This window comes from Bos javanicus, chromosome 27, assembly GCF_032452875.1.
Source record: "Bos javanicus breed banteng chromosome 27, ARS-OSU_banteng_1.0, whole genome shotgun sequence".
NCBI lineage: Eukaryota > Metazoa > Chordata > Mammalia > Artiodactyla > Bovidae > Bos > Bos javanicus.
Window position 1 is genome coordinate 13589795 of NC_083894.1, and position 27353 is coordinate 13617147.

The 27353-nt window shown below is 39.3% G+C and overlaps 1 protein-coding gene across 1 annotated transcript in view; it reads left to right on the forward strand.

Moving 5' to 3' along the window:
* Window positions 1-27353, forward strand: part of TENM3 (teneurin transmembrane protein 3) — a 997728-nt gene that overhangs the window by 807847 nt on the left and 162528 nt on the right. Inside the window, exon 8 of the mRNA XM_061404118.1 lies at window positions 21350-21588. Within this exon, the coding sequence (XP_061260102.1) occupies window positions 21350-21588 (239 nt within the window). The remainder of the gene's footprint in view (window positions 1-21349; window positions 21589-27353) is intronic.

A 27353-nucleotide genomic window follows, 5' to 3' on the forward strand; every position in this document is an offset into this window, starting at 1 on the left:
GTCCCAGTTCATCCCTCCCTCGTCTTCCCCCGTTAAGTCCATGTCCATTCTCTGTGTCCGCCTCTCTGTACCTGCCCTGCAGGTAGGATCATCTGTACCATTTTTCTAGATTCTGCATATATGAGTTAATATACGATATGCGCTTTTCTCTTTCAGACTTCACTCTGTATGACAGACTCTAGGTCCATCTGCATCGCTACAAATACCCAATTGCATTCCTTTCTATGGCTGAGTAATACTCCTTTGTATGTATGTACCACATCTTCTTTATCCATTCATTTGTTGATGGACATTTAGGTCACTGAATAGCACTGCAGTGAACACCAGCGTGCATCATGACTGAGTTATGGTCTTCTCAGGGTATATGCCCAGTAGTGGGATTGCTGGATCATATGGTAGTTCTGTATTTAGTTTGTTAAGGAGCCTCCATACTGGTTTTCCATAGTGGCTACACCAGTTTACCAGCAGTGTAGGAGGGTTTCCTTTTCTCCACACTGTTCGTCTCCTCTAGAAACAGGGCCACATTATTGGTGCCTTTTTGGTTGGTGGGGCAGTGCACTTAGCCATCCTTTTCACACTTTGCAGTCTATGAGAGATAAGTAAAAAGGGCTTCAGTGAAACTTCTCCTTGCTACCATTATTTTTCTTATCTTCAGATTCTCAGGCATATGGGAAAAAAGGGATAGAGATATAAGGGTGATTATTCTCAGTCCCAGGATGCAGTGATTATATTGTGCATCTGCTGGGATCTAGATGCCCCTGATTCTCACAGGCATCTTAACATCCATTTTGTCTATTGCATCTTAACATCATAGTGGACTCTCACAGATGATAATTCAGCATAAGTCAGATGACCATTTGCTATGGATATTTTAGTTTTTTGCAATGTGAGGGAGGCTTCAAGTTCCTTCCAGCATTATTCCCATTCATGCCTGCTGCTGCTGCTGCTAAGTCGCTTCAGTCGTGTCCGACTCTGTGCGACCCCATAGACAGAAGCCCACCAGGCTCCCCCGTCCCTGGGATTCTCCAGGCAAGAACACGAGTGGGTTGCCATTTCCTTCTCCAATGCATGAAAGTGAAAAGTGAAAGTGAAGTCGCTCAGTCGTGTCCGACTCTTAGCGACCCCATGGACTGCAGCCTACCAGGCTCCTCCATCCATGGGATTTTCCAGGCAAGAGTACTGGAGTGGGGTGCCATTGCCTTCTCCAATTCATGCCTAGACCATGGTATTAGGAAAAGCTTCCTTATGATGAACTGAACTTCTGTTCCAGAAACTCCCTTCCTCTGGTAGTCATTGTGCAGTTGGGAATGTGTAATTCCACAAAGCCATTTTGCCCCATCTCTACACCACCGCCCGGGGGCCCCTCTCAGTCTCCCCTTCCAGAAGCTTCGCCAGCTTGGTGCTTTTTCTCTAGCACATGCTGATGTTTCCCTGAGGTTCTTAATAATTACGAGTTCTAGCACAGCTTGGCCCGCAGTTAGCAACCGGCTCACACAAGAATATAGACCAGCCAGAGCTATTTTGAGCTAATCCATTTCATTTTTAAATATCTCCAAATACAGAAAACCTTATCTTCTTCCTTTGGTCAGGACCTCAACAGCCAGCATCTCCTTAGAGCTATGTATCACACAAGCAAATGCTGTGGTGTCTTACCTCATGGGTCTCCTCCTGGTGGCTTTGCAGCACAGTTCCCCTAAGACTCCTGCTAGTGTTTATTTCTTCCGTGCCTTCCCTGAAGCTTCTCGTAGCTTCAGAGAAAAAGATTCATCTCCACATAAAGCCAGAAACCGGAGGTTGCTGAACCTCCTGGGAGAATGTTCCCTCAAGTGCCCTGCCCTGTGGAGCCCCTGGCTAAAGGCAGCTTTAAAAAACAAACAAATAATTATTTACTTATTTATTTTTGTTCACACTGGAAACCGGTTGTTGTCCCAGGGCTTTCTCTAGTTGTGGTACCCAGGCTCCTCATCTCAGTGGCATCTCTTGTTGCAGAACACTGGCTCCAGGGCGTGTGGGCTTCAGGAGTTGCTGCACGTGGGTTAAATAGCTGTGGCTCCCGGGCTCTCGCGCATCAGCTCAATAGTTGTGTTTCTCAGGCTCAGTTGCTCCGAGGCACATGGGATCTTCCCGGAGCGGGGATGTGTCCTTGTGTTGGCATGCAGATTCTTAGCCACTGGACTACTAGGGAAGTGCTAAAAGTCAGCATTTACATTAGGTCCTGAATGAAAAAGTGGGTCTCAGTGAATAAACTGCTGTTTTTTGCCATTAATTGTGTGACCTAAAGCAGTTCTACCCTGAGGATGAGCAAGCAGGAGCTGCTCACAGTTAGTTGTCAACAATACAAATCTCTCTGGTTTTTTTTTTCTTTTTACTCTTGAACTAAGAACAGGTTAAAAAGAACCCTTTTTGTCTATAGTGTCAGCCAAGAGTAACTGGGTTTTATTATTTATTTTGTATTATTGAGCACTGTCCCTGGAGCAATTAGGAAGAGAGAGTACAGAAGAAGTAGGCAAGCAGCAGATTTCTTCACTTAAAGACAAAGCGTCATGTGCACAGATTTTTTTCTTCCTGAGTTTATTAGCACAGTGTCATTTAAATTTACCCAGTGTCATTAATTAGCACACACTAAACAACTAATCAATGTTGTCATTTGGAGAAAAAAAAATTTATTAGGAAAAAAGTAATTTTCCAGCTGAGACATCAAATTGAATATGGATGATTGCAATGTAGTTGACAATAAGTGTCTTGACAAATATTTATGAAATGTGCCAAGTTAGGTAATCAGAAATGCATTTAATTGGGGGGATGTGGTAGTTAGCACAAAAGCCTCAAAAACTGGTGATAGGAAAGATGGTATTCCTTGAAGCCATATCCTTTTTTTTTTTTTCCCAGTTAATTAATTTGTTTATTTTTGGCTACTCTGTACTTGGTTGCTGTGCTCCGGCTTTTTCCAGTTGTAGTGTGTGAGCGTCTCAGTTGCTGTGGCTTCTCTTGCTGCAGAGCACAGCCTCTGGAACATGAGCCTCAGTGATTGCGGCTCCTGGGCTCGAGAGCACCAGCTCAGCAGTTGCAACACGCAGGCTTAGTTGCTCTGCGGCGTGTGAGGTCTTCCTGGAAGAGGGACTGAACCCATGTCCCTTGCGTTGGCAGACAGGTTCTTAATCCCTGACCTCCAGGGAAGTCCTGAAGGCTTAATTTGAAGTGCAGATATTTGGGATCATTGGAAGGAAATATACAGCGTGTTCTTGTTATTCCTCATATTGTGCTAATGAATATTTGTTGTTGGTGAGTGAGCAAAGAAAGTGGCTCTTTAGAAGAGAACCCATGGTGGCTATATGTGAAATTGTAACTGATTTCTCCAAATTCAGACCATATAAGAAATCACTCTCAGAGCAGTTTCAAAGCTGTGCCATTTGAAATTCCATTTCAAAGCAGTACTACTCATGAACCATCAATGGAATTACATTTTATAGTTTTATGAATTGACAAAGGAAGAAAATCTGCTAGTTGATATTCTCACACACATATATAGAAAATATAATGAATCTAGACACTGTACATCATGCTAAACTATTTTAATCTGTGGTAGAGTTTTGTTCGTTTCTCCTTTCTCCTTTTCTAGTGTTCACACCTTATAATATTACTGATCAGAAGAAATGGCATTTCCACTTGCAGGCACTCGGTGAATCAGCCTAAGCAGTGGTGAGGAAATTTCACACCATGCTGACACAGTGCCACTGTGGTTTCTTTAATAGTCTCACTTGGTTGGAACTCTTAAGGTGAAGAACCAGGCTTATTTATCATTGATTTTTCCTTTTTTAGTTAAGGTTCCCTGTTGAGTATGATTCTCAGTTTCAACTATATTAACAACTTCATCCAGACTTGTGTCTGCCTTCAACTATTTTTTAATCTAGTGTAGAGTTTCATCTTTGGCAATTATTGCTACTTATGATAAGTAAGACTTATCTTACTGATTGTCATTTTCCTGAAACTGTCATTTAAAAGATATTAGCTATAAAGATTAAAATTCAGTTCTGTGTAGATTAAGAACCTCTATTGTTTTCTTTTTGTCTCTTCCCCTTTTCTCCTTTCAGCATATCATGATAATAGTTGGCAACAAGTGGCATGTCATAATCCATTAAAATCTCAGTAATTCACATCTAAACTTGATAGAGAAGACATAAAAGATATGTCCTGTCTGTTTCAATATAGCTTTCATGTTGATTTATTAAAAAGTATTTTTTCCCACCAGCAGATTCTTACTTCTGTAAAAGTGTTTCTTTCCTTTTGCTAATGAATTTAACATTTGCTGCTGCTGGAGACAATCAATAGTATTGGGTCCTGTGCATTTCTACCCAATAAACAGAATAGCTCTGGTCTCCCATCTCCAGTGAGTTTTCAGATATAGAGTCATATCAAGATGCAAACAATTATTTGCCATTTATGAGTATATTCTTCTTATGTTATCATCACCTAGAAATAACAATCCGGGCATGGATAGAACACCAATACTTGCTTAGAATTTTTCTGATGGCTCTTTTCCTTGGGGCTCAGTATTTCTTGTCTTTTGTATAATTCATTTTTAGGGCATCTGATAGCCTGTAGCTCATCCTTTGTTTATTTTATACTTCAGCTGCCTCAGTACATAATAATAGCTGCTACCAGAATATAGAGCAGCTGAAGAAAAGCTTGCACTTGACTCCGGATAGCAGTGGTACTTAAAGGTGCGGTACAGAGACACTCACTGAGAAGCCTGACCTTAAGCAATTGTAAAGTTAATTGCCTGCAAGTTCCTCGTTTATATATGTGAATTAAGTAGCTTAGTAGTTACCTATTAGATGTTAACCAAGGGGTTCATGTGTAGCTATTTAATAAAAGATTTATTAAAGTCTTGTTTTATTATGAAGTCTACTTTGGCATGGATAGCTCATTAGTTATGTTCCCATAGCTTTTTACTTTGTAGCTCAGTAATGTTTTGCTAATTATTAATGTATGAAAACGCATATTCAGTTACCTTTTTATTACTGCATTTTTAATTTAAATATCAAGATGTCTTAGGATGCTTTAATGGGAAATCAATGGGTATATCTTTTAAAAAAAATACGTAAACAGAAGTATGATGCACTAAAGTAAGATATTTTCCTCTTTTTTTCCCCCTTTTATCTTTACTTTAAATGGTTGTAAGGAAAAGGAAAGACAACCAAGTCTGAGTTAGCCTTGGCTATTAGAAATCTAGGCAGCTACACGCATACTGGCTGTTCAGTGCCAGGGGAAAGCCTTCCCAGTTGAAAAACTGTACTTCCACCTACAAGCTGATAACCAGCTACCTTTAGCAAGGTGGTAAGTAGTAAGATCCTGCTTCATTAAAGACACAGCTTTAAGTGAAATTTCACTGGAAAGGTGATCCACTGACTTAATTTTACTAATTGATGCCATATCCTTTTTTTAATTGCAGTTTTTTGTTTCCTTTCTAATCCTATATTTTATTAGAGTATAACTGTTCAAGATATTTTGAGGAAACCCAAGAACACCTGTGGGAAAAGAGGAAACCACAAAATATGATAACAAGAAGTAACAATAAAAAGCTCAGGTTCCAGAACATAAACTTCAAAATCGGATGTGGGCCTCAGCTAAGAAATTTTTTGAGAGTCTCACTGTGTCCATTTTTTTTTATTGTTTTGTTTGTTTTTACAAGCACCCTGTAAACTCATCTAAAATTGCATATTAGTGAATAGTCAAAATCAAAGGGATCCCAAGATCTCTTGAAATACTTTGTCTTTAATAACTTTTGTTATTTGCTAAAAGGCCCATAGAGGGATGTGTGTGTCCAGCTGTAAGAGTCATAGAAAGACAGAGGAAGACAGAGGTGTGATACAAGAAGATTTGCTAGGAGGTGTTTGTATTTTAAGATGTCTCAGTGTAACCAGAAGTGGGGTCTGGCTGCTCACAATTCAAAAGCCATTGAAGAGGCCAGGTTAGTGGAAAGGAAAGTTTGCTTTATTTTGGATGCCAGCCACCGAGGGGAGGGCAATCTCCTGTCCAAAGTCCCCCTCCTCCTGACCATCAGTGGGCAAGAGCTTTTACAGGCTGAGGGAGGGACCTGCATGCAGAAATAGCACAGCCATCTCTGACAGGTATCTTGATGCTGGTCATCAGTGGGCTGGTCAGCGTCATCTTGATTATTTTAGGTACAGTTAGTCTTCAGTTCCATGGGCGGTTTGTTTCCATTTCCTTGAAGCCAGTTCTCAGAATTGTGGCAGCTTATGTCATGGTTACTGCCTGGTCATCATGTAATTACCTTCTCCAAATGGTTAGGGTTTCAGTATCTGTAAGACAGCTCACAGGATATGGCTCAGCATATAATCTATAGCCCTCGAGGAGGAACTAAAGGTCCTTGACTGTGTTTATTGACTAAACTGGTATTATTTGGTCTCCTTTGGCTGTTTTCCCTTGTTTCTGCATGTTCTCACTTCTCTGATTAAACTTATTCTTTGGCTAAAGTTTTTCCACAGACAAAAGGCAGGCTGAGGACCTGGGATATTTCATCCATTTGTAGCTTAAAAATGTATCTCAGTGAGAGGAGGATAATTCCAGAAGCTGCTATACTCTTAGCTCAAAGCCTGTATTCTATCATAACCATATAATTTATCGTCCAACCAGGACAGTGTGAGAGCGACAGGAGACACAGGAACTGCAGACACAAACTGAGGCTGCTCTTGGCAAAGAGGCATATGTACCCCAACTAAGTTTTATTCCCAAGAGTAAAGTTCCTTTTTAAGTTCAAATTATTTTACACATAAGGTAAATAGTAACACAGAGAGTAAGTAAAAGAGGCAATAGGAAGGCAGCCATTAGTTGAATACATGTGTGATTCCTACTTTGAGATTTTCTAGTTTTTATTGCCAATTTGTAGCAAATATTTAACCCTTCCCAGAAAAAGACTGCTGTTGGCCTCCAAAATATGTAATTCCTAGAATGACATGTAAAATAGTCATCTTTCTTTTCTTCTTGCAATATCCAGAGAACAAGAGGGGGCATGTATTAAATCAGTGTATTGAATGGCTTTTTTATCCAAAAAGTTCAAATTTAATTTCTTAAATGTCAGATGTTAAAGGTAAATCATATTAACTAAAAATATTGAAGAGAAAATTTGATCCTGAATTTACTCAAACACTGGGCATCTGTGTCTCTCCGGTAGCATTATAATTTGATTTCTGAAACCATTCTGTTATATTAAAGGAGACCTCATTCTAAAGTATGAGATAAAGATTCGTAGATGATTACTAAGATAAGTGAAAGTGAAATCATAGTTTTTAAATGTGAAATAACTACTAACCAGTTGTAATGTTATAGCCCCAACTAGGTTGTTTAACAGGCATCATGCCAATAATTAAAATGAGAAAGTAGGCTGTGGACTAATTATACTCTAAAATTTTGACTCTCAGGAGGCCGTATTGATATATATTCCTGAAGATCCAGTAGATATATAAAAACACAGTTTAGCATCATGAGACAAACACAAGCTTTGCTGTTAGACCTGATTTTTAATCCTAGCTAGATCCATCATTTAAACTAGCTATATAATAATCTACAAATTATTTAAATCTGAGGTCAGTTTCCGATGCAATAATAATATCATCTCAAAAATGTTGTATTAAATGAAATAATATAAGCAAAGCCCCTAGAACATGATAAGTACTTCATAAATGTTTTTTAACTTGACCAGATAATAATAACCGTTGCATGGGATAAGATAACCTAATTGGTTAAGAGTTGCGCAGATATCTTTTATCATTAAGTAGCTCTCTTCTCTCCAAAAACGAGAAATGTATGTTTTAACTGGAGTATTTATGTCTAATTTATCTTTATATGTGAAGTAGTCTAAGCCTAAACCATAGTTTTACCAGAATAAAATCTCTTGTGTTTTTCACTATTCCTGTCATTCAGCAAAAAGAAGGTAAATTTATGCAGATAGGAACCCCAAGTCTGTTCATTTTGTTCTTGAGAAGAAAAAAGAAATCTTCAAATTATAATGAAAGGCAACTATTCATATCCCTGAAACATTTAATTAACTAAAGTAATAAATGTTTGGAATGAATCCATAAAAACCTTGATAGATGCATTGTCTTCACATCAGTCAGAAGTGAGACCCCAGTTGTGTTTTAAGGCTTTTAAAGCTTTAGGTATCTTTTGAGTATGATGAAGTTACTGTGCAATAGAGTAGGAGTGTTATTTTGTTTAATTGAGGTGAACCAGTTTTTTTTAATAGCAATTAAGATACCAAGAAAGTATGCATTAATCATTTGCTAAAGGCTTTAAATGACTTTTTGAAAGCATAATTCCCTCCAATTGCAAATACTGTGTACTCTGATAATGTCTGGTTTTGGATAACCAGCAATCTGTATAAAATATTCATATATGATAACCTTAATTTCCACGATACCTAGGGAAATGAATTCTTAATTACTCCTGACACATTTCTAGTCACTTCTCTGAGCATGATCAAAGTAAAAGGCCAACTGTGCTGTTGCTCTGGTCACAGCTAATGACTGATTTTATCATTACCTTTTTTCTGTATTTGACCTATTCATTGTAAGGTGCCTCTCTTCTTCCTCAGCAACTGTTTTTGGAAGTTTTTTTTAAAAGATTCTTTTACTCTTCACTGAGATCGTCTGTGAAAATATGTTTCAGTCCTCTTTCCTTGATTGCGAGAGTATGTACCTGTGTGTGTTATCTCTACTTAGCATCATCACTTCATGTTGATTTTATCTTTTTCTAGAATACATTGTCCAATTTTAAAACTATTTTTTCTCTCTAAAGTTTCATCCTCTGGTTTCATCACCAATGAACAATACCCTGTCAAAGACAATTGCTTTTCTTTTCCTGGGTTTCTTCATTTTGGCTTGACTTACTTTTGCCTATTTTATTTCTTTCTCCTCTCATTTCAAGCCTGAGTCTGTTGTCCTGTTACCCCATTCTCAGAATGCTTTCTTTTTAGCCAGTAAGATTAAAATCTTAAAGTTAACCAAATAAGTTTAATACATTCTATTTGGTAGCCCCTCTGATTCTGCTGTGACCCTCTTTATGAGTTCTTAGTATCTCACCTCATATTCCAAGTCACTCACAATACTACTACCTAGGAATTCCCTGGCAGTCCAGTGGTTAAAACTCCACACTCCCAACACAGGGGCCCGGGTTCAATCCCTGTTTGGGGAACTAAGATCCCACATGCTGCACAATGCAGCCTCAAAAAAAAAAGTAGATTTTACAATACACACGGAGTGGGGACTTTATGAAGTTTAAATAACATAATGTTTTCTCTACACACTTTCAATAGGGCCTCAATAAGCTTTACTTAGAACACTCACCACTCTTTGGGCTGGTCGCTTTCTGTTCTGTTTTATTAAATACTTCTTGCTCACCATCACAAATTTGATTGACGAGGATAACTTCCACATCTCTCAAAACCCTGGAACGTTTTTATTCCTCATCAGCTTACATCAATACCTGAAATTATTGTTTTCGTAGATCACGCTTCCTTCTCAAATTTATAGAAAGAGCTTTGCTGAACAATTTTAAGGCATCAATAATTAAATGAATTAATAATTAAATAGATTAAATCTTGTTCAAATAGCACATAGGAATTTTAAGATCTCCTTTTTCATTTCTATTTTAATTTTAATATATTTAGTATGTAATAACTCCCAACAGTACTATAATTGATATCTTAAAACATGTAGGAAACTATCTAATGTAAGTTTGAGTCTTTGATATCATGGCTACACAATTAAAACAGCTAAAATGTATCATAGACTAGTAAGCTATTTTAGCCATTTTGATAATAGTTTTAAAAATTGTGCATATTTAATCTAGTTGTTCAGTTCTTAATGCTCCCAAGCAAACTCTGCAGGATGATTTGTTACTTGATTATAGACATGTTTAAGTTAAAACAAGTCATAGTAAAAATATTTTTCTTCCTATTATAGCCTTATGTATTGTTTACTGATGTGATTATACTTAAAGTTTACATTGTATGTCTCTCCTTATTTAAAACTGAAAAGTAAATGTAAGACAGTAGAAAGTTTACTAAAATACATTTCCCGCAAATCACCTTAATACTGTCCAGAATTTTGCCTCCCGGTTTTCAAAGATCTATTAACACATGATGCTGTATTTACCAAGTACATGTTTGTGTACTCAGTATGATTACAGATGATACAGGGCAGTTGCCAAAATGTACAGTTATCAATGCATTCATATTGCAATTTTTTGGTAAAATATTATAAAACAATTTTTTCTCTCAATCCTCTTTTTGTAAACCACTAATAGTGCATATTAATTCAGGTAATAGCAGTGAAATATATCTTGTTTATAAACTTTTCATTTAAGACATTTTTCTTGTTGGGATCACCTCCTAGTGTGAAAGTTGTCCAAAGATAATAACACATCAATTCAAAAGTGTAATAGGTTTGAGACCACAACATGCTATCAGCATGAAGTAGTTTATCAGTCTCACTAACTCACTCACTGTGTCACAGCTAGAATCATTACACATTTGTTCTTTTGTTTTCATGTCAAAATACGTAATTTACATTCTAATGCTGATTACTCACGTGGAGGATGTTTAATTTTCTTATTTAAAATATTTTTAAAATGCATACCACAGTTCATTTAAAGGTAATAAAAGAACAGGCATTTTAATTAGTAGGAGTTTAAAATATTTCCTTTTTTGCACAATATATTACTTAGTAAATATTTTCAGTTGTTTATAGTGATAATACCTTTACATCAGAAGCAAAATAATTCATCTATTTTGAACAAGCCCTGTCCAGTTCTTAGAAAATTTATCCACACACCCAACACGCATCACCTTTTCTAGACTCATTCTGTTTAGAAATTAGCAGAAATCAATTCTTTTAATTCACTTGGCTGCGCTGGGTTCTTTGATTGTGGCATGCAAACTCTCATTTGCAGCATGTGGGATCTGGTTCCCTGACCAGGCATCAAACCCCGGCCCCCTGCATCAGAAGCATAAAGTCTTAGCCACTGGACCACCAGAAGTCCCCCAAATTAGCAAAAATTAAATTATCAAAATGCAAAGTGAAAAATATTGAGGTTTATCGTTGACTCACTGTAGGTAAATCTTGTTTTTTTCTCAACCATTTCACCTTTTCATCAATCCTTGAGACAAGCCTATTCAGTTTTAATATCCCATTTGATAATGTTTTATTCTTCGTTTTACCTTTTGGCAAGTGCTGCTTCAGCACAGTGGTTGCTTAAGAAGTTAATTAAAAACTAGTTCTCCAAATACTTTTTACTTTCCTCCTACCAGTTAAGTAACTCTTCACTGGTTCTCTTACTCACCGTTGAAAACATGTTCTAAAATAATATCTAAAGGATGAAAGAAAAATCTTCAACTGTAATAATGAGGATTCAGTGTAGGATTTCTTTTTTCAAATATACTGGAATTCTGCTCCCTCTGAACCTCAGTGAGAGAATTTTTTTTTTCACTGTGTAGTTTTCGTGGTTCAGAAGCTCCTAGTTCTGCAGCCTTTGTCAGGACGTGTGTGGTAGTGCACACACCATGGTCAGTGCTGGGAAAGTCACCCCGATTGTCACTGCTGGGTCTTAAGCTGCTTCAAAGGGGAAAAGTCAGGGAGAACTAATGTTCTACAGGAAAATTCTCATTTGTTTCTTTTGCCTCATAGTGACAGATGTGTAAGGAGGTGAGGAGATTAGATTTGTGTGTGTGTGTGTGTTCAGTTCTTTTAAAATGTTTAGAATTGATTTTTCCAGAAGTATTTCCTAACAGAGAATGAGTAGAGATAACTCTTTCTTTTAATTCAGGTAATAATATGGAAGCAAAATATTTAGAGGAAAAAGGAGAATATACAAAGACAGAAAGGTTAAGAGGAGAAATAGCATTATCTGTATGAACAAAAGTAGTGAAACCTTTTGGGAAGTTGTAGATACCCAAGATGGATGATCAGGTAGCCTTCTACATGACTGACAAATCCAAGTACTAAGTTCAATGAAAAAAGGAAAGAACTCTCTAAAAAAGAGGTCCTAATGGAATAAGGTGGTTTGTTGGTGAATGTCTGATAAGCACATAGAAATATAGATACTCTGGGAAACAAAGAAGAACCAGGGTAGAATGGACCCCAGTGTCTCATTTAGAGATAAGTAAGAGTCAGTAAACGTGGTAGGCATTTAAAAGTGCCAATGAAATTAGGACACAGGAACCAGTTTCTTAACAAATAGGTGAAATCGAAGGGGAAGAACAGTAAAGGAAAGGTTGTTGCAAGTAAAAAATAAAGAGTGAGATGACATAATACGGTGAAAAATGGTTAGGCCTTTGGATCCTGAGGTCAGATGGATCAAGCTTCATGTCCTACACATTCCATTTGCTCTAAACTACTTGAAGAGAGCTAGCAGCAGTGACTGTTTAAGCAAGAGTCTTTGGGTTGATTTTCTGTTTTGTTATACAACCTGGATGGGAATCTTGAAGCTAAACCAAAGCTAAGAAACTAACACACCAGTTCCTTTACTGCAGTGGTTCTCAAAAGTATGGTCCCTTGACCCGGAAGCATGAGCTGCTGGGGTTCCACCCCAGACCTTCTATGTCTTAACAAGCCTTCCAAGGGATTCTGGTGCAAGCTGAAGTTTGAGACCCACTGCTTTAACGTATGTAATAGTCTCAAAGCACATTTCTGTGCCTGTTGGTGGCCTAAGCCTTGACTATGTAAATTCTCAAGGTTCTACCAAAACCTGTGAGTCCAAAATCAATTTGATGGAAGGCTCCATGAGAAAGATGGGTGACTGCAGAATACTCTGTGCAGTCTTATGCAGATGTTAGCGTGGGTGGGCTTCTCCATGAAAATTCATAGCAGCGTCTACAATCTCTTAGTTCTGGAATCTTCACAGAACTCCTGACTGCCATCATCCTCAACTGATGGAGATTCTTTCCAAACAGTTAGGTATTTAAGAACAGTAAGTAATTCCCCAGGTGTCTCTGGGTATCTATTGAGCATCAGTCCCTAACAGGAACCCAGCCTTGAATAGAGATAGCTAATTTTCTACATGGACTTGCTTTCTTTAGATTTCTGTTTAATAGCGGCCCCCAAAATTTATATTTGCTTGGATCATTATCCTGAAGCCCATCACTTCAATAAACTGCTTTTGTAGGTCTTTTAATCAGTCACAAACACATTGCTAAAAATATATTTAGCAGATAATCCAGTTGGCCTTGAGATTGAAAAATCAGAATTTGATAGTGAAAATGCTCAATAATGAAGCACAGGTTTTAAGGTTCAAAGTTCTTAAATAATAGTTCATATCATCTTTCAGTTTTATCATTTCTTATATACTAACAAATATTTGGGGCTATTTTAACTCATGCAATGTTTGATATATATATACTTTCCATGATAGACCGCAAGTAATTAAGTCAGGGGAAGACAACATACAGTAATTAAATTTTTCATATTTTGAAAAAAAATTTTTAAGTATTTTGTCTTAAGATGAATTCCAGGGAAACCATCCATTGTTTCGGCATTATCAAGTGACTAAAGCTATCTGAACTCAGTAGTTAATTTTAGCTTTCTTATATTACCAGGTAAATTTAATCCACAAGTATGGGATTCATTTGCTTTAAATCTGAAAATGTCAATTCGGAAGAGTCGTTTGAAGTTGAGGGAATCTTATGAGACCTTTAATAAGCCTCTTAAATCTAGAAAGTTATATTTTGCCAGAAGGAAAAAGAACCTATACCTTCAAATTTCTTGAGCTCTTAAGTGAGAACTTTGGATTCTGAAAAGGCTGTAAATTTGGCCAAATAAAGCCCATCTTTCTTCTTACCGGCACATTGTCTTTGAAATCAGAGCATCCAATTTGAAGCAAGCAATCTATATTCTGGGTAAGTTTTTTTTTTATTGATTTGCCTAGAAACATAAAAAGCAAGGCATCAGGACATTTAAACAGTTCACATTTAGCTTGATGTAAATTACTCTCTCTGTTCAACAGAGACTGTAAGAAGAGGAAGAAAGTATCAATAATTCCTATGCAATAGAGCCTTTCTCCCAGTTAGATGGAACAGGCTGTGGACAATAGAAATGTTTCTCCAGATGCCTGTATCTCACCAGTGAAGGTTTCAGCTGTGCCTTAGGGATTGAAACTGAACACTTGACTATTATTCTTTTTCATTCTAATCATTTGCTTTGTTTGCTCATCTCTCAAAAGGTTTTTAACACTGTATAAAACATCGAAAGGGGGAGAAAAACTATTTTTCTGTGAAGATAACCAATTTTGAAGTTAATCTATTAAAATTTCATTCAGTGGTTACACACTTTCTTGTTGACTTTTATCTTGCATCCCAGTGGCCCACTGAGGAAATCACTCACATAGCTTTAAATGATACTGTAACACATTTTTCTGGGGTGCTTCTCCCCATCTGGTCCCTATAATTTCCAACTTACTAAGCCATGTTCTTTGATTTTAGAGGAACATCATGATTATATTAACCTCCTGAACAAAAGACTGGTCTTAACCTGTGTATTTCCTGGTGATGTTTGTACAATTACAGTTTAATTATATCTTATAACTTGTTCAATTTTGTACATGATGTTAGGATCTTATAAAATGAGCGCTGAATGAGTTGATATTACATATAACATAATATAGAAAGGCATATTTAAAATAACTCAAAAAGCCCTATTATTTCTCCACTAAAAATTTTAATGAAAGTTAAGTTTTTTCAAAGTAATTACTTTGAAAGACTAACTCCATCAAAAGTGAAGAGTTAGCAAGGAACAAAACATACCTGCTGAGAGATTGAGTAAAAGAGCGAAATAAATGACTGGAAGCAGCTATAAGTGGCCTGAGGTAAGCGTAGATACACATTATGAGTGGGCATACAGAGGTGATTGTATTAACCACTGTAAAGGTAGTGTGAGGGTTCAGTATTAAAAACATGGCATTTCACCAGAGAGTAGAAGAAACTTTGAAATGAAAATGTTACTTGTGCCCGTTCTTGGCTTTGGCCAAACAAATTAAAATGAGGACGTTGAGCTGCAAGAACTCAGAAGAACTGCTCCACCCTGGCAATGAAGCAAAATGAATGAAACGGAGAACAAAAGCAAGGGAGAAATGCGGTGAAGGAAAGAGTACAAGATTCTCTGACAGTTGAATACTAGTGGGAGGAGGGGGCAGGCAGAAGAGAAGAGTAATTGAAAATTAGCTCTCCGTCCGTCAGTTAGACATTAAGGACAGAGGTACCAACAGTGACGAAAAGGTGGGAATGGGGACAGCGACAAAGAACAGGAAATTCAGCCTCTGTCCTGATTAATTTTCTCAGTTTTTATTTTATACTGGAGTATAGTTAATTGACAATATTGTGTTCATTTCAGGTATGCAGTAAAGTGATTCAATTATACATATACCTGTATCTATTCTTTTTCATAGTCTTTTCCCAGAAAAGTTACTACAGAGTACTGAGCAGAGTTCCTTGTGCTATACAGTAGGTCCTTATTAATGGTCTATTGTATATATAGTTCTGAGTGTGCATTAATCCCAACCTCCTAATTCATCCCTCTCTGCCCCACCTTTCCTCTTTGGTAACCCTAAGTTTGTTTTCTAAGTCTGTGAGTCTTTTCTTGTTTTGTCAATAAGTTCGTTTGTATCCTTTTTTAGATAGTAATTTTTAATTTGTGACATGTCTCAGGGAAAGCCCCGTCACAGAATCAGAAATTAGAAGCTAGAACCAAAGGCAGAAAGCTGAAATGAAAAGGTTGGTCTGAAGGCAGATCAACAAAGAAACAGATTTTTGAACTTCAGGAAAAAAAAAAAAAAAACGAGCAGCTATTAATTGTGCTTAATACCGGGTGATCCTCCCCACGTACGTTTTCGCTGCTCTGCGGCCTTACAGTTAATAATGCCACGCAGTTCCACGAGGCTGTTTGTTGTTGTTAATAGAATCCCCCTCAAGATTCCAAAGCCGCAAAGCAACGTAAAATGTTCGGTGACCTTCTGTACCGGCTGTCTTTGGGGCTTTGAAATTGATTTTCCTCATCCCAGTCTCTGATAGTCTCTCTTCAAGTGTGCATCTCTAGTTCATCACCAGAGTGAAAACGGTGGCACAAATAGCAGAGGAGCTGGAGGCAGGCACCACGCCGGGCATCATTAGAAACATCAGAAAAAAATCAGCCGGCTCTGGTGTGCTCTGTGTTACAAAGAGGCTGCTGCTGCTGCTTCTATTTTATTGCCGAATACAATGGGGGAACATTCTCCCCGGATCCACTGGTTTCATTCCCAAATATGGTCTGAGAAGGAAACAGCATCTCTCCCTTTATTCTCTAAACCTTGTGTGGATGCCGGATCAGAAGCATATGCTTTTGATAGTAATTTTTGCAGAATTTTTGATATATAAGAAGCATGTTCCCAAGGCTATATGACCTGGCAAAGTGTCACAGGGTGGGGAAGACTGTCATGACATACACAGGAGTAGGTGCCTTAGAGAGAATTAGGTGATAAAAGAATTTTCTGGAAAGTCCTTGTATACTTTTCATGTACCTGCATTCCAGTATCCCCTTTCCCCGTTCATTTCTTAGGTATTTGTGGAGCTTCAGACATAAACTAAGCATTGTGTTCGACCTTGAAACAGTTTTTTTAAAAGTCCTGGGCTTAAAGTCGCACAATCCGCTCGTCAGTGTTCTGTGTTTTCTGTATTGCAGTGGAAAGGACACTGCTGACTTGGGAAAGACGGCATCCTGTCTGAGCCTAAAAATGGACAGATTCCTACCAAATCTGAAACCAAATGTTCTCTATAGAAAGTATGTTGACACAGAACTTTTCTACTAGTCTAGTTAATGTCTAAGAGGTTTTTGCATGTGTGTTTTAACCTGTTTTGAAGCCTTAAAGATTCCTAAAGGAATCATCCTCGCATGAACAATACCATTTGTAAATGCTTTCAAAATGCATCCGTTTAAGCAGTCTTTACGAATTCTTTCTGTACTTGCATACTAAGAAGCTATCCAAAAGTATTGAAGACCAGTGATTCTAGAATAAAATTCATGGGTGATTTGGTTTCTCTTTCAATGTTTTTATAATGTTTCTTTATTTACTATGCAAATCTCTAATGTACTAATTTGAGAACCCCCTGACATAGAAAGTCATTTATACAGAGGAAGAGGGAATGCACTTCTGAGGTTTAAAGACAGTAGCAATAAATACATAAAAATTCTATTTTCTCTTGCAGAAACAAAAGTAAACTTATGTTATTAAATAACTTAGAAACTCTTTGAAAATTAAGAGTCTTCAGTTCCACTCACATTGATAAGAAATATATTTTTGAGTAATATATTTTTGTTTTCAAATATCTCAAAGTTACATTTTACTCCAAGAAAAATAATAATTTCATAGTGGCTCAAGCCTGGTTCTTGAAAGAATTCTTTTCCAGGATCAGCAGAGCAGGTAGACATCATGTACTGATACCACAGATTTCAGAAACTGAAACAGAAGTGTCTAATTTGAAGTCAACATGTGTCTAACTCCTTGTCTTGATCCATGTTTTCAGTGTTAAAGGCTCAGAGTCAAGTCCCATTTCCTATTCATAAATGACCCAACCACTTTGAATAAACCTTTTAACACATTTTCCAGGTTGAGGTTTGCGATAATTTCCAACTTTTATTTATTTTTTATCATTTGTTTATTAGCCATGAGTCTTTGTCCCAGGTACTTTTTTCTATGAGACTCACTTTCCATATTGGCACAATAGTCACCGTTTTCTTTATTTCACAATATTTGTGGAGCAACAAGTCAGGAACTCTGTAAGTCCTGAAAAGACAGAGGCGAATGAGACTTTGTGGAATTTACATTCTAACCAGAGAAGACAGACTGCATACTTACGCCATGGATATACCATTTGTATCCATCCACATTTGTATGCCAGATAAATGATTTTTTTTAAAACATTTCTGTCTATATTTTATTTGAAACTTAACCCTAGGAAATTCACCCGGGTAATTTGGGTCTTTCCCCCACCCCTGACTCCTGACATGATGCTGTGAGCACAGCGAGCTGCCCCTCATGCTTGGAGTCTTCACCCAGATGCTGGTCTTCTGTCTGTCCCCTCAGCATCAGTCACAGTGTGACTGCTGTGACGGCCTGCATCCCTGTCTGCATGGCCTCTTTGCAGTGACAGCGACACACTCTCTCTTTTTTCTGCTGCTCTAGAAGCCACAGAAGTCATTCTGCTTCCCACAAACTGCGCTGAGCTGCAGGACTCTCAGGACGGTCTCTTCAGTGTGTATTGAACACTTAACCTGGTGCTGGATGTGAACATGTCATATACGTTACTCATTTAATCCTCATAACATGCCTTCATAATAGGTAATGTTTTATTGTCATTTTATAGGTGATAAAACCAACACACAGAAAATTTGAGTAATTTAGAAACATTATCCAGCTAATTATAGGTGAAGTCTGGATTTGAACCCAGGCATGGGCTTCCCTGGTGGTTCAGACGGTAATGAATCTGCCTACAGTGCAGGAGACCTGAGTTCGATCCCTGGTCAGGAAGATCCCTTGGAGAAGGAAATGGCAACCCACTCCAGTATTCTTGCTTAGGAAATCCCATGGACAGAGGAGCCTGGCAGTCTACAGTCTATGGGGTCTCAGAGAGTCGGACACAACTGAGCCAACATGTTCACCTTCAGTCTGGTTCCAGAGCCCACATTCTTAATAATTAGGCTGAATATCAATATGGTAGCAGGTGCCAAAACACTGCTTCCAACATACCATTTAATTCAGGTTATAAACTTTAAAGTTTGCTTTGTAAAGTAGTTCTCTGTGGGGAAATGGACCTCATAATATGGTCATTAGTATAATTTATAGAAGTAGTTACTTGTCATCTGCATGTGTTCTAATTTTGTGGTTGACAAAGCCTTTTTAGATGCATTAACTTCTTTACAGCTTTGTAAGGTAAGTAAGTCATTAGCTTCATTTTACACATGAAAACAGGATCCTAAATTTGGGAAATGTTAGATCAGGAACTTAAACCTAAATCTTTTGATTTCTAAGCTAGAATTCTTTGCACTATACCCGTGAGGCAAATTTTCATGACTTTTACCGTATCTGTACATCAGCTACACATTTATCCACTTTGGAAATGGGTTCTTTGTAACTTAAATCCCTGGTTAGCCTTGCCTAAGCAATAATATGTTGTTAAATCATAAGCTTGTTTCTTCTTTCATTTCTCAACACTTCCTTTTGCTGGTGGTGGTTGTTTAGTCACTAAGCCCTGGCTAACTCTTTTGCACCCCGTGGACTATTGCCCACCAGGCTCCTCTGTCCATGGGATTTCCCAGGCAAGAATACTTGAGTGGGTCGTCATGTCCTTCTCCAGGGGCTCTTCTTGACCTGGGGATCCAACCCACGTCTCCTGCATTGGCAGGTGGGTTCTTTACCACTGGGGCACCTGGGAAGCCCCGCATTGTACTCACTGGATTCCAGGTACTTTACAGTAAGAACATTACCTCATTTAAGCCTAATAACAACTCTGACAGATAGATACTATTCTTGTTTTCCATGTTGAGAAACCAAAACACAGAGAGGGGGTAAATACCTTCCCCAAGGACACATACCTAGTGTAGTAAACCAGGATTTGAACCTCAGCAATCGGCCTTCTAGGTTCTGTCCTTTAACCCCTTGTTCGTGCTGAGTTGCTTCAGTCATGTCTGACTCTGTATGCACCTGGCTCCTCTATCCATGGGATTCTCCAGGCCGGAATACTGGAGTGGGCTGCCATGCCTCCCCCAGGGGATGTTCCTGACCCAGTAATCGAACCCCTGTCTCTTTTGTCTCCGGCCTTGGCGGGCAGGTTCTTTACCCCTTTAGTGCCACCTGGGAAGCCCCTTTAACCCCCTTAACTTGTTTGATATACTCAGTCTATTTTCTAATAGCCATTAAAACAAATTCCTTTGTATTACAATTTAAAATATCCAGCTGTATCCCATCTAAAATCATCTTGCATGCAGACTGTTTTGTACCATGATGGAACACTCTAGATTATTTCCTATAGTCCCCTGCATAGGAAAGAGAGCAGAGTCTGTTGACCTCACTGAACATGTTATTAGGGAAAATAATAGAAAAGGTTAGGACACAAAGTAAAAACACAGTAAGATACTCACATGCTATGAAATTTCAAACATGAAAAACATGATGCTTTTGTCTCAATTTGAGGACATTTTAATGTTCATAGGAATCTTAAAACTAGTCATCTTTTATAAAGAATTACCTGTCACTCCTTTTGTGTGATCACTCAATTTCTGCTTAGACATTTTCAAGAGAGCAGAGAACTTTTAGAGGCAGTTTGTGCCACTGTCGTTCAGCTCATACCATTAGGGAATCTTTTCGTGTGTGCGCCTGTGGGTCCTCAACCGCTCAGTCGTGTCTCTTTGCAACTGTGTGGACTCTAGCCCTCCAGGCTCCTCTGCCCATGGGATTTTTTCAGACAAGAATACTGGAGTGGGTTGCCGTTTCCTACTCCAGGGGTCGAACCTGAATCTCTTGTATCCCCTGCATTGGCAGGTGGATTCTTTACCATTGCACCACCTAGGAAGTTGATCTAAAAACTTGCTTCACTAGCCTGTTCATTCATTGAGTCTGGTTTTAGAAAGTGTTCTGTGTTTCCTTCCCTTTCTCCATCCCTCACCCCACTAGACTCACTTTGCTGGTTATGTTTGACATAAGCAAAAGATTAAAATTAGTTTGCCTCCCTTGAAAACTGGCCAGCCACCTGTGGCCAAGCTTGACAGTACTCGATATGGGTGGTGGGAGGTGAGGGACAGGTGAGAATTTTCCGAGCACGTCCAGGAAAGAAAGCAGCCTGTTCTACGTGGTCGTGTGTGCTTGTGTATGTAGGCGTACATACCCTCACATGGAGCAAAGCCACACGCAGCTGTAAAGTCATGGCGTTGCTTTCCTTCTTTGAAATGTGAAGGTGTTCTGAAGGCAGTTCATGACGGGAACTTCCAGAATGGTTTTGTGCAGGAAAATGATGTGGCTAGAACTCCTCTGCAGTCTCTCCAGACACCTACTGGAAGGGACAGGAGTCATTTGTGTGTGTAACTCCTCCTCCTCTATTCATTATAAGTCAGTCTCTTCAAAGTCACATGTTTCTGAGTCAGGTTTTTAGGTTAAAATATTTTCTTAATGTCTCATTTTTTTTTAATTCTATGTAGTGAATGATTTTAAAGCCAGAGAGAGACGGAACGAGAGGTGAGCTCATGCCTCGCTGTCTCTGTCTCTCCGATCGCAGTATATTTGTATCTTACAATGATTTTCTTCTGTCCTGCAGGCATTTCCTATTCAAAACAGGAACAGGGACCACGCCACTGTTCAGCACGGCCACCCCAGGGTACACGATGGCCTCTGGCTCTGTTTACTCGCCACCTACTCGGCCACTACCTAGAAACACCCTGTCAAGAAGTGCTTTTAAATTCAAGAAGTCTTCAAAGTACTGTAGCTGGAAATGTACCGCCCTGTGCGCTGTAGGGGTCTCAGTGCTCCTGGCAATACTGCTGTCGTATTTTATAGGTAAGAGCCCGTTTCTAGAACTCTTTTGTCTATACATTGGGACGTTGCCTGATTGTTCAGTTGGTTTTATGTGTTTATTTGGACAGGGCTTGAATTCCGAGGTTATACATCATGGGCGAGAAGTTGGTCCTGATATATGATAAATGGTCATTCTCATTATGTAGATGAATGGAGAAGCTGTGTTTACGTGAAGCGCGAGGTCTGCCTTGGACACTCACTAGAGCATCCATCTGTGTTGCATTTGTCCCTCGTGAGTGTGTTCACTTCTGTGACATTTCATGTCCAGGAAGTAATTCACGCGCTTGCAGGAGTGGGCCCTGTGTAGGAATCCCCTTCAGGGCGGCGTCAATAGGGAGCTCTCTGCTCCTCCTCGTGATGTTGCCCGTCTTTCAGCCAAGCCCGTGGTCTAAATGTAAAACTCATCACTCAGAGCCATGCTTGTGCACTCAGGAACTTCTCTCCAGAGAGCTGTGCATCCGTAAAACAAGGGCTGGATGATGTACACATCCCTCTCTGTGGGTTACCCACCTTTTGGATGGAATATTGATCGTGGTTTTTGGCACCTGACTGATTGGAGCTGCTAAGAGAAGTTGCAAATGTGTCTTTTCTTTAACTATTTCAGAACATAGATGAGCATTCAAGCTATTGGCAAATGGCTTATTCAAATGTCAGAAATGACCATATCCAATCTTGATCTAAGTGTGTACAGAAAGGCGTACGTCATCGAAAAGCAAATCATGTTCACTGAGATAAATCACAGGTTATGTGTTTCGCCAAGAACAGCCAGTGAAGCTTCCTCAGGTTTGCAGAGCTATTTGTGATGCCTGGTGAAATTCCATTAGTGAATAAGTGTCACAGGGCTGTCTGTGGAATAGTAGGAGCCTTTTGTGGTAAACCGGTTTCTGTCTTTAGCTATAATACTCCTTAACTATGAATTACGTCCTTAGGAAGTGAAGTGACCATCTTGAGTCACGTCGTTGAAGAGCAAAGTAGAATTTTAGAGCTTGAAGGAACTTGAGAGATAGTTGAGCTGGGGGGAGCAATGCGGTGACACATTTCCCACTGTGACTTCCGATTCTGTGACCATGGCAACGTCACTCATGAACCTGGCGCCCCCCCCCACTAAACCCGCACACAGCCTGATCATCCTCATCACAGGCCACTGTCCATCAGAGCTGAAAACAAGATGAGGCCTTTCTGTCATTTTTCAATCGTCTAAGTTAACTCGCTCCTTGTGAAGGTGGTCAAACCAGGTACTGAAAGGGTTGTCGCTCTCTGAGATCACACCAACGATACATCGCTGTGCTGTTTTGTAACACTCGTGGTACACAGGAATGTCACAGCAAGCAAACAGATTCCTAGTATTCAGCTAGAAAATATCCGGCCTTGAAGAGCGTCTCTTCTGGTTAACTATTTGTTCATTATTTGCGTACGTCAACAGTGTACTGCTAGATAATTTTAAAGGGTTTCTCAAATGTAAGTCATAAGTGGGATGTAATAAATTAAGCATACTAGTAGGGGATTTTTTTTTTAACTGTAGTACATGCTAAACTGACAAATAAGAACTACACAGGGGTGGAGTTCAGTGTCTGTATTGATGTGTTGTCTGACATCGTTTCTGATCTTAAGTGCCTGTGTCCTATTAAATATTTATTTAATAGGTTGTTAAATGTTTTGAATATCAGCTCTGCTACCATTTAATTTTATTTACACTGTGTGATTAGGAAGAAAAATAGCATTTTAACGTGAGATCAGATCACTGTTATTTGTGAGCCTTTCCTCCTTTTAAGGATCTGTCAATGAATATAATTGAATATCAGACTCCTAAATAAAAACTCAAAATGTTCCTTTTTTTCAAATGATCAGTTTTTACTGTTTCATGGTTAGCATCCTATTTTAAACATCTCCCTTTGATTTTATCTTTGTCTGCATGGAATATTTTAAAAATATTCACGTACCCTTGTCAGTTCAACAGATAATTTGTTGAACATTTGTTGTGATTTAGTTACTGTGCTGGAAATTAAGGTGATACAATCCAAGTGTTATCTGACAAAATTACTTTTTTTTTTTTCCCCTTGGAGTATAATTGCTTTACAGTGTTGTATTAGTTTCTGCTGTACAATGAAGGGAATCAGCTGTGTATATATATACACATGTATGTATATATGTGCGTATATTCCCTCCCTCTCGAGCCTCCCTCCCTCCCCACCCCCATCCCACCCACCTGGCCTATCGCAGAGCACCAGTCTGAGCTCCCTGTGCGAGACAGCAGGTTCCCTCTAGCTATCTGTTTTATACATAGCAGTGTATGTTTATCAGCGCTCCTCCCCCAGTTCGTCCCACCCTCTCCTTCCAACCTCCGTGTCCACAAATCCATTCTCTATGTCTGCGTCTCTATCCCTGCCCTGCAAGAGGATCATCAGCACCATATATATGGAATCTAGAAAAATTACTTTTATCATCAAAGAATTAAGCCATCCTTTTATTGCTTTACTTAAGCACACAAATATACTTGGAATTTTCACTGGTCTTTCTGTGCTTAAATAACTCACATTCTTAACACAGTGATTTCTTTGCTGTTGTTTAGGTCAGGTAAAGAATTTCACTTCTTCATCAGTTAGCATGATACATCTTCTTGAGAGTGAAGATACTGCCTTTACCCTTGAAAAGCAGAGGAGGACACTTTGCTCTCCGGGAGGGGGTCCTTTTCTATTGAGTGGTGTAGAGCCGGGAGGGAGATTTGTCCAGGCAGATCAGCCTGATAAACCCTAGAATCAATGGGGAGACCAATGTCATCATCAGATTGACCTTACCATCTTTCACAAAAGCGCAGCCATCCTTAAATTGTTTCCATTCCCTTAGAGGTCCCCTTCCCTCGTATTGACTGTCAATATAAAGTCAAAGCCTTAAAGAAATAAAGGGCCTGAGGGATTATTTGTCTCCTAGAATTTTCTCACCTTCCAGTAAGGTCAAGAGAAGTTATGAGAATATAGCATTTACCAGTCTCTTCTCTAAGGTAGAATTATCTCAGAACAGTCAGAAAGGAAGGGAGAGAGGAGACAGGCTTTGTGTTTGGTGGTTTTTCCTATCTCAGGGACAAAGTGAAAGTCAGTCACTCATGTCCAACTCATTATGACTCTATGGACTGTAGCTTGCCAGGCTCCTCTGTCCATGGGATTTCCCAGGCAAGAAACTGGAGTGGGTTTCTATTTCCTTCTCCAGGGGATCTTCCTAACCCAGGGATCAGATCTGGGTTTCTGGGTTACATTCAGATCCCTATTCCTAACCAAAATTTCAGAGACAGAAGCCGAAAAGAAAGTGAAAATTAATCCCTGTAGGTCAATGTTATATCTTTGCATGCTGCTGCTGCTGCTACATTGCTTCAGTTGTGTCCGACTCTGTGCAACCCCATAGACGGCAGCCCACCAGGCTCCGATGTCCCTGGGATTCTCCAGGCAAGAACACTGGAGTGGGTTGCCATTTCCTTCTCCAATGCATGAAAGTGAAAAGTGAAAGGGAAGTCGCTCAGTCGTGTCTGACTCTTAGCAACTTCGTGGACTGCAGCCTACCAGGCTCCTCCATCCATGGGATTTTCCAGGCAAGAGTACTGGAGTGGGGTGCCATTGCCTTCTCCAATATCTTTGCATCAGTTCAGTTCAGTTCAGTCACTCAGTCGTGTCCGACTCTTTGCAACCCCATGAATCGCAGCACGCCAGGCCTCCCTGTCCATCACAAACTCCCGGAGTTCACTCAGACTCAAGTCTATCGAGTCAGTGATGCCATCCATCCATCTCATCCTCTGGCGTCCCCTTCTCCTCCTGCCCCCAATCCCTCCCAGCATCAGGGTCTTTTCCAATGAGTCAACTCTTCGCATGAGGTGGCTAAAGTACTGGAGTTTCAGCTTCAGCATCATTCCCTCCAAAGAAATTCCAGGGCTGATCTCCTTCAGAATGGACTGGTTGGATCTCCTTGCAATTCAAGGGACTCTCAAGAGTCTTCTCCAACACCACAGTTCAAAAGTATCAATTCTTCGGCACTCAGCCTTCTTCACAGTCCAACTCTCACATCCATACATGACCACAGGAAAAACCATAGCCTTGACTAGCTGGACCTTTGTTGGCAAAGTAATGTCTCTGCTTTTGAATATGCTATCTAGGTTGGTCATAACTTTCCTTCCAAGGAGTAAGCATCTTTCAGTGTCATGGCTGCAGTCACCATCTGCAGTGATTTTGGAGCCCCCAAAAAATAAAGTCTGACACTGTTTCCACTGTTTCCCCATCTATTTCCCATGAAGTAATGGGACCAGATGCCATAATCTTCGTTTTCTGAATGTTGAGCTTTAAGCCAACTTTTTCACTCTCCTCTTTCACTTTCATCAGCTTTTTAGTTCCTTTTCACTTTCTGTCATAAGGGTGGTGTCATCTGCATATCTGAGGTTATTGATATTTCTCCTGGCAATCTTGATTCCAGTTTGTGTTTCTTCCAGTCCAGCATTTCTCATGATGTACTCTGCATATAAGTTAAATAAGCAGGGTGACAATATACAGCCTTTACGTACTCCTTTTCCTATTTGGAACCAATCTGTTATTCCATGTCCAGTTCTACCTGTTGCTTCCTGACCTGCATACAGATTTCTTAAGAGGCAGATCAGGTGGTCTGGTATTCCCATCTCTTTCATATTTTTCCACAGTTTATTGTGATCCACCCAGTCAAAGGCTTTGGCATAGTCAATAAAGCAGAAATAGATGTTTTTCTGGAACTCTCTTGCTTTTTCCATGGTCCAGCGGATGTTGGCAATTTGATCTCTGGTTCCTCTGCCTTTTCTAAAACCAGCTTGAACATCAGGAAGTTCACGGTTCACATATTGCTGAAGCCTGGCTTGGAGAATTTTGAGCATTACTAGCGTGTGAGATGAGTGCAATTGTGCGGTAGTTTGAGCATTCTTTGGCATTGCCTTTCTTCGGAATTGGAATGAAAACTGACCTTTTCCAGTCCTGTGGCCACTGCTGAGTTTTCCAAATTTGCTGGCATATTGAGTGCAACACTTTCACAGCATCATCTTTCAGGATTTGAAATAGCTCAACTGGAATTATATCACCTCCACTAGCTTTGTTTGTAGTGATGCTTTCTAAGGCCCACTTGACTTCACATTCCAGGATGTCTGGCTCTAGGTCAGTGATCACACCATCGTGATTATCTGGGTCGTGAAGATCTTTTTTGTACAGTTCTTCTGTGTATTCTTGCCACCTCTTCTTAATATCTTCTGCTTCTGTTAGGTCCATACCATTTCTGTCCTTTATCCAGCCCATCTTTGCATGAAATATTCCCTTGGTATCTCTAATTTTCTTGAAGAGATCTGATAGATAGAGTGCCTGATGAACTATGGACTGAGGTTCGTGACATTGTACAGGAGACAGGGATCAAGACCATCCCCATGGAAAAGAAATGCAGAAAAGCAAAATGGCTTTCTGCGGAGGCCTTACAAATAGCTGTGAAAAGAAGAGAAGCGAAAAGCAAAGGAGAAAAGGAAAAATATAAGCATCTGAATGCAGAGTTCCAAAGAATAGCAAGAAGAGATAAGAAAGCCTTTTTCAGTGATCAATGCAAAGAAATATCTTTGCATAGGTAACTGCTGTTAACTTCCTGGTGTCCACCGTTTCAGATATTTGTCCACGCACATATACACCTAGGCTTCCCTGGTAGTTCAGATGGTAAAGAATCTACCTGCAATGCAGGAGACCCAAGTTCGATCTCTGGGTCAGGAA